The sequence below is a fragment of the Octopus sinensis genome, linkage group LG8 (genome assembly GCF_006345805.1).
Source record: "Octopus sinensis linkage group LG8, ASM634580v1, whole genome shotgun sequence".
NCBI classification, from domain to species: domain Eukaryota; kingdom Metazoa; phylum Mollusca; class Cephalopoda; order Octopoda; family Octopodidae; genus Octopus; species Octopus sinensis.
In genome coordinates, this window is record NC_043004.1 from 623,524 (window position 1) to 631,998 (window position 8,475).

Genomic DNA, 8,475 nt, shown 5'->3' on the forward strand with positions numbered 1-8,475 from the left:
TATAAAATATATATATATAAATATACACCCAACTACATTCTCACAATACATAGACATAAACCTTCTAAATTCACGTCTGCATACGCACACACTCACACAAACATGTATTTGTACATGCACACGCACACACACACACACACATATATACATATATGTATATATGTACACAGCCTCATCCTCATATACACATAGGTGCTTACATGCATACACATAACAATACACATATATTTATACATTTACATATATCTACATATATATATATATATATATATATATATATATATATATATATATAAACTCCAAGTACTATAGGCGCAGGAGTGGCTGTGTGGTAAGTAGCTTACTAACCAACCACATGGTTCCGGGTTCAGTCCCACTGCGTGGCATCTTGGGCAAGTGTCTTCTGCTATAGCCCCGGGCCGACCAATGCCTTGTGAGTGGATTTGGTAGACGGAAACTGAAAGAAGCCTGTCGTATATATGTATATATATATATATGTGTGTGTTTGTGTGTCTGTGTTTGTCCCCCTAGCATCGCTTGACAACCGATGCTGGTGTGTTTACGTCCCCGTCACTTAGCGGTTCGGCAAAAAAGAGACCGATAGAATAAGTACTGGGCTTACAAAGAATAAGTCCCGGGGTCGAGTTGCTCGATTAAAGGCGGTGCTCCAGCATGGCCGCAGTCAAATGACTGAAACAAGTAAAAGAGAAAAGAGAAAGAGAATATATATATATATATATATATATATATATACATTTGCACTCACACACACACACATCTATATATATATATATATATAATATATATAGACATATGTATGTATATGAGTGTAAGACTGTCTGGTGCACATGTGCAATTTTCATGCACAGGCCCCACCCCTCCATTTATACGGATATGCATGTTTTTATATGTGCGGGTGTAGGTGTGTGATGGGAGCGTATATATATACATGTGTGTGTGTGAGAGTGTGATTGTATGTCTATAAATATAGTGCCGGTGGCACATAAAAAGCACCATCCGAACGTGACCGATGCCAACCCCGCCTCGAATGGCTTCTGTGCCGGTGGCACATAAAAAGCAACATCCGAACGTGGGCGATGCCAGCACCGCCCCGACTGGTTTCTGTGCCGGTGGCACATAAAAAGCACCAACCGATCGTGGGATCCCGGAACATCTCGCTGTGCTTGAGGAGACCTGTTGAGTCAAGTGCATGTACATGAACATCGACCCAAATATCAATGGAAACAGTAGTAGTTGTGATACCTGTGCCGGTGACACATAAAAAGCACCATCTGAACGTGGCCGTCGCCAGTGCAGCCTCCACTGGCTTCTGTGCCGGTGGCACATAAAAAGCACCATCCGAACGTGACCGATGCCAGCACCGCCCCGACTGGCTTCTGTGCCAGTGGCACATAAAAAGCACCATCCGAACGTGACTGATGTCAGCACCGCCTTGACTGGCTTCTGTGCCGGTAGCACAAAAAAAAAAAAAAAAAAAAAAGCACCAACTGATCGTGGCCGATGCCAGACCCCTCTGGCACCTGTGCAGGTGGCACGTAAAAAGCACCCACTACACTCGCGGAGTGTTTGGCGTTAGGAAGGGCATCCAGCTGTAGAAACACTGCCAGATCAGACTGGAGCCTGGGGCAGCCCCTGGCTCCCCAGACCCCGGTCGAACCGTCCAACCCGTGCTAGCGCGGAAAACGGACGTTAAACGATGATGATGATATATATATATATATATACGTATATTTATACCTATAAATGTCTAAATATATATGTATTATGTTACATGTAGGCAAGGAAGCGCCTATGTGTATATAAGGATGAGGCTGCATACATATATATACATGCATGGGTGCGTGTGTGGATATGTGTAAGTACTTACATATATGTTAGTGTGTTTAGTGTATGTGTGCATGTATGTATACATGTTTGTGTGAGTGTGTATGTATGTAGCCGTTGTGAGTGCAGGAGGTTTATGTCTATATTGTGAGAATGTGGTTGTGTGTATATTTTTAATAATATTTTTTATTTTATTTCTTTTTCCACCTATCAGAGTTACTTCCCTTTTACTTGACTGTTTATTTTTTCCGTAGTGTCTGTTGCTATTAATAGACGACAAGAATGTATCGTAGCTCTCCGTTCTGGCATTCGAAACAACAAATACTATCATGACAACCTCTTACTGTTTATTCTAATTTATACACACACACACACACACACACATATATGTGTTACGTTGTTTGTTTTCGAAGCATTGAAATGTATTGTAGAACAAGCAGAAAGATATATTTTATTCAATATGTACATGCTGAACAGTAAATATTTAAAGGATAAAATCCCTTTTTTTTTTAAACGGGATTTTATCCTTTAAATATGTACTGTTCAGTATCCATGCGTTGAATAAAATTTATCTTTCTACTTGTTCAATATATGTGTATTTATATATATATATATATATATATAGGTATATTTAGATGTTTGAAGCAGCAATTAAGGAGGTGAAGGCAGGGAAGGACTGCTAGGTATAGTTGCTGAGATGCTAAACTATCTGCTGAGGTGGACCATGCATTAGTTATATGCACAACAAGGAGGCATAAGAAGCTGTTATGCCCAATGTTATGCTGTAGTATTAATAGTAGTAGTAGTAGTAGTAATAGTGTCAACACCATCTGCTACAAGAGCAAAGGAGCTGTGCTTGGGAGTGTGAACTACAGTGGCATGAAGTTGGTGGACCTGGTTATAATTAGGAACTGAATTAGCTTAGATGTTTGGATTGAAGATGTACAACTGTTGCTTTTTCCCTCATGAGACAACTGCAGCCATATTTAGCTAGGGCTAAGTTGCTGTGTCTATCTTTTTGTTGATTTAGAGCCCAGTCTGATCTGGCAGTGTTTCTACAGCTGGATGCCCTTCCTAATGCCAACTCATGGAGTGGTTGGCATTAAGAAGGGCATTCAGCTGTAGAAACAATGCCAGATCAGACTGAAGCCTGGTGCAGCCTCCTGGCTTCCCAGGCCCCGGTCGAACTGTCCAACCCATGCTAGCAGGGAAAGTGGACATTAAACGATGATGATGATGATGATGAGAGCCCTTACAGTGGTGATGGCCCTTACACTGACCTTCTCTTATCAATTATGAGACGTTTTGGACACAGCTGGTTTGGCACCACCTATTTGCTGTTGCTGATCCTGTAATGACTCATCTGATATCAGATGTTTTAATGCTTCTCTCCCCTCCCCCTCCTTCCCTCTCTCTACCCCTCACTGTTTGTGTGTGTTGGCTTATTTCTCTTTATCTGTATGAAGAGAAGAAAGTGTTTGTGTCAGTGATGTTTGATTAATAAATTGTAATCTCTCACTGTATATGTGTGTGCGTGTTTGCGTCTAGTGTCAGAAATTACTATCTTCAGAACAGGCTCAGTGTCCAGTCAGCCGTACCACATCACCAGTGTCCAGTCAGCCGTACCACATCACCAGTGTCCAAACAGCTGCACCCAATCATCCCATTCTTCCACTTTTTATTTGTAGTAACTTTGCTTATAATGCTTCACTAAAGTCGATGTTTATTCATACCCTGTTGGATTTCATCCACCCTCTTATCATTATCATCATCATCATCATTATCGTTTAACGTCTGCTTTCCATGCTAGCATGGGTTGGACGGTTCGACTGGTGTTTGGGAAGCCAGGCGGCTGCACCAGGCCCAGTCTGATCTGGCAGTGTATCTGACTATAAAAGCTATTTTTATTTATTTAGAGCACAGTTGATGTATCCACTTCAGTTTGTGAAGAAAATTGGAGAAGTTGATGTGGAAGCTACTGTAGAAGGTGGTGGCCACACCAGTCAGGCTGGTTCCATTCGATTTGCGTTGTCCAAGGCCTTGGCTTCTTTTATGGACAGTGCAACAGTTGAGAAGATGCGGTTAGGTAAGGGATTTTCGTTTCCAATATTCTTTTAAATTTAGCTGTTCTTTTATTCTTTTACTTGTCTCAGTCATTTGACTTGGCCGTGCTGGAGCACTGCTATATTCATCTAGCTGTTATTGTGTAACCCTAGGTCAGTTTTGATCCTGTAGATAAGCATTCTAGCCATGATTATCCATCTTTGTTTTCAGGCATAATATATCTAAGATGACATTATCAAATATGTCCTCTGTTTAAAATTGTAAATGTCCCCCTTTGGTCATGAATGCCTGTGGGATTGCACCTGGGAAGTTACCCTCTGAGGCACAAATCCAGGCAAGGGTGTTTATGGAAGACCAGCAATCGCCCCTGCACACTAGCCTCTCAACTCCATACCACCGATGTTATCAAAGGGAAAGGTAAAGGCCGATACAGCTTGGCACCAGTGATGTTGCAACTCATTTCTACAGCTGAGTGAACAGGAGCAACATGAAATAAATTGACTTGCTCAAGAAGACAACAGACAGCCTGGGCCAGGAATTGAACACACACAGGCATATGGTGTAGTGGTTAAGGGCACGGGCTACTAACCCCAAGATTCTGAGTTCGATTCCAGGCAGTGACCTGAATAACAATAATAATAACAATAATAACAACAACAACAACAACAACAACAACAACATCGTCATCGTCATCGTCATCGTCATCGTCATCATCATCATCATCAAAAAATACCTTAGGAATGAGAACCCAGGTTTGAAATTTCCCCAAGACAGCTGATGAAGGCTGGAAGGTATATCAGCCGAAACTTTGTGTTAACAACAAACAAGATGAGGACAAATATCCGTCAAATGTAAATAATGTAAAAAATTTCACTACTTCATAATTGTGAGCCCAACGCTCTAACCAATGTGCCACGTGCCTTTTAAAGTTGTAATATTGTGTGATTTACGGGAGAATTTGGCTATTTCTAGCAAGTGAATTTTATTCCAAACATGTTTTGAATGTCTACAGAAAATAAAGAATTTTGGTATGGTAAAAACTTGTGTCCCTGAAAGACACCCACAGACTAAGGTACTTTAAAATCAATGTCACATTAACAGCAAATTATGTTTCTTCATTTCAGGAAAATGAAAATGAAAGTGTCTGCCTCTCAAGTATTCTCATCTCAGTGTATCTGATAAAATTAATAAAACTCGTCTACTCCCATGTATCTCCTTTGCAACAAGACATCTATTCCTGTTCCTCTTTCCTACTTAAGCATCTCTACTCTTGGCACGATGCCACCCACCCTCAATACTGCATTCCCACTCTGTGAAGGAGTTTTTACTTGCATGTTACTTAGCGACCCTACCAGTGCTGGTGCTATGAAAAAAGCACCCAGTACACTCTGGTAAAGTGGTTCCTGGTAGGAAGAGCAACCAATCATAGAAACCTTGCTGAGGGAGATATTGGAGACCCACACGACCCTCGGGTTAGTTGGATTTTGTCGAACCATGCAAACCTCAACCATCTCCTCTGGAACCCTGTTTCCTCTTTTACCCTACTGGACCTTCATAGTTCTTCGATATTTAAAAAAATCCAATTTTTATAATTAAATATTATTAAGTATTGTGTAAAAAAAAAATTGTTAAAATATTCTGTGTATTATAAAAGTATAACCAGTTTATTGCAGATAAATTTTAGCAACAAAATCTTGTATGAAGGGCCACATGGGCCTCAGTTGAGAACCAAGGGCCACATGAGCCTTAGTTGAGAACCACTGCTCTAAACCATGTCAGCATGAAAGAAGGACAGGATGACTTAGGCAGACATTAGTTGAATGTCTGCCTGACTGGAATAAGGGATAAGTCTGTGTACTGTAGCATTATTTAAACCAGTTTTTAACCCTTTTGCTACCAACCCAGCTGAAACTGGCTCTGAGTACAAATGTCTTGTTTTCTTAAAATCTTCCACCAAACCTTAGTCACAATTAATGTTCCTAACACTAGCTTAATGATAACGAAGTTGTTTTACTAAATTCTTTGTTATATTTAAAGTAATTGAAAGAAACACAGCGCATTTCAAAATAAATACAGTAATGAAAGGGTTAAACAGACAATGTAGCTTATTGAAGAATGCTTAAGTTAGCCGTGTTGCTGAAAGAAAAGAACCAGAAGAAGAAAAGTAATTTCCTGTTTCTATATTGCAGCTGGACTTTTGATGAGAGATTTGCGCCGCAAAGAACGTAAAAAGCCTGGTCAACCAAAAGCTAGGAAAAAGAGTACTTGGTAAGTTGTGTATCTGTTGGTTTTAGAAAGGTCCCCCATGTTCCTTCCTGCTTGTTGTAAGACATGAGTAAAAAGGTCAGTTAAGGTAGGAGAATCATTTGCATGTTGAGCAAAGCACTTAATGGCATGTCTTTTGGCTCTCTACATTCTGAGTTCAAATCTTGTTGAGGTCAGCTTTGTCTTTCATCTCTTTGTGGGGTGATGAAGAGAAAGGGCCTGTCAAGAACAGGGATGATGTAATCGTCCCCTTCCTTCAGAATTGCTGGCCTTGAACACTGCAACAGACAGGTGTCCCATTCAGTGGTCAATGTTGTGATCTTGGTCACTTATACATCATGGGGTCTGGATAAATGATCTTATGAGTCCTGGGGCTCAGGAGAAAAAAATTAAAAAGAAAACAAAAACTTCAATTAATATTGATAGAGTTTTTATGGTGGCATGTAAAAAGCACCATTTGAGCGTGGTCGATGCCAGTGCCACTTGATTGGCTCTTGTGCCAGTGGCACGTAAAAAGCACTCACTACACTCTTAGAATGGTTGGCGTTAGGAAGAGCATCCATTTGTAGAAACCTTGCCAGATTTGATTGGAACCTAGTGCAACCTCCTGGCTTGCCAATCCTCACTCAAACCATCCAACCCATGCCAGCATGGAAAGCAGACGTTAAACGGTGATGATGATGATTATGTGATATCCCGGTTTCAAATTTTAGCACACGGTCAGTCAATTCGAGGGAAGGGTTAAGTCAATTACATCGACCGCATTGCTCAACTGGTCCTTATTTTATTGACCCTGAAAAGATGGAAGGCACAGTTGGCCCCAGCACCATTTGAATTCACAACATAAAGTGGGCAGAAATGCTGCCAAACATGTTTCCTGGTGCCGTAACAATTATGTTAGCTCACCACCTTCATAGCCGCAATATATTGACATTGTTAAGGTGGCAAGCTGGCTGAATTGTTAGCATGCCTGGCAAAATGCTTAGTGATATTTCATCTGTCTTTACGTTCTGAGATCAAATTCCACTGACGTCAACTTTGACTTTCATCCTTTCGGGGTCGATAAATTAAGTACCAGTTGCATACTGAGGTCAATCTAATCAACTGCCCTCCCCCTCCCCCAAATTTTGGGCCTTGTGCCTTGCCTAGAGTAGAAAAGAATATATTGACTTCATTGTTCTATGAATGTGTAGAGTTTTATTCTTATTGTTTACTGTATCTTTTTTCTTTGTTTTTTTAGGAAAAAGCGTTGAAGATGGAATGAAAGTCTTCAGATCAATATTGTAACACATCCATGTTTTATTGGTTTCAGAGTGAATGTAGCTGTAAAATAAAAGGTTTTATATAAAAAAATTAACATATAATAGAAATAAACAAGTTTAACGAAAACGTGTGTTCTTCTGCAGATTTCAACTGTTTAATAGGAATGTTGATATGTTGTTCCTCTCTAAGGTCGTGAGTTGGCAGAATCGTTAGCACGCCGGGCGAAGTGCTTAGCGTTATTTCGTCTGTCTTTACATTCTGAAATAAAATTCCGCTGAGGTCAACTTTGCCTTTCATCTTTTCGGGGTCGATAAATTAAGTACCAGTTGTGTACTGAGGGTCAATCTAATCTACTGGTCCCTTCTCTGAAAATTTCAGGCCTTGTGCCCAGAGTAGAAAAGAATATCTTGTTCCTCTGTCTAAAAGGGTTTGCAAAGGTCACAAGGCATAACCCCTTCCTCCACAGTAAAGCGATATTAGGAAATTAAAATCAAGATATCTATTATGTTACACTTGTTTCAGTCATTGGACTGTGGTCATGCTGGGGCACCACCTTGAAGGGTTTAGCTAAACACATTGACCCCAGTATTAATTTTAGAGATAGGTATTTATTCCTTTGATCTCTTACACCTTAGATCATAACTTCAACACTAAATTTTATGGGCTTTGTCTCTATGGTTTCTGGCAGTGGAACCAGAAGTGGGTATCTATTACAACCTCAACTGCAGCTGACTGTGGTCATCCTTCATGAGGGAGGTATGAACTTGTTGGTCAGAGCAACCTCAGCCTGCCCCAGGCAAATGCCATCGCAAGTACAAGCAAGCATGGATTAAAGCTGGCAGAATCGTTGGCATTTTGGTCAAAATGCTTAGCGGCAGTGTTTCCATCTCTCTACATTCTGAGTTCAAATCTCGTCCAGGTCAACTTTACCTTTCCATCCCTCCTGGTTGAGAAACAGGTGAAGAAAAACCTTTGTTGTTCTGAAACCAGGTTTGTGGTCCAAGAGGTTCCAACAGAGGGAATTTGGTTGAAGGCAAT

The 8,475-nt window shown here is 40.6% G+C and overlaps 1 protein-coding gene across 1 annotated transcript in view; it reads left to right on the forward strand.

Annotated features, from left to right (window-relative positions):
- LOC115215100 (28S ribosomal protein S9, mitochondrial) overlaps positions 1 to 7,563 on the forward strand; it is a 30,128-nt gene extending 22,565 nt beyond the window's left edge. The window contains exons 12-14 of the mRNA XM_029784265.2: positions 3,762 to 3,931; positions 6,099 to 6,177; positions 7,415 to 7,563. Coding sequence (XP_029640125.2) covers positions 3,762 to 3,931; positions 6,099 to 6,177; positions 7,415 to 7,427 — 262 coding nt within the window. The 3' untranslated portion in view covers positions 7,428 to 7,563. The remainder of the gene's footprint in view (positions 1 to 3,761; positions 3,932 to 6,098; positions 6,178 to 7,414) is intronic.
- The last annotated feature ends 912 nt before the right edge of the window (positions 7,564 to 8,475 follow it).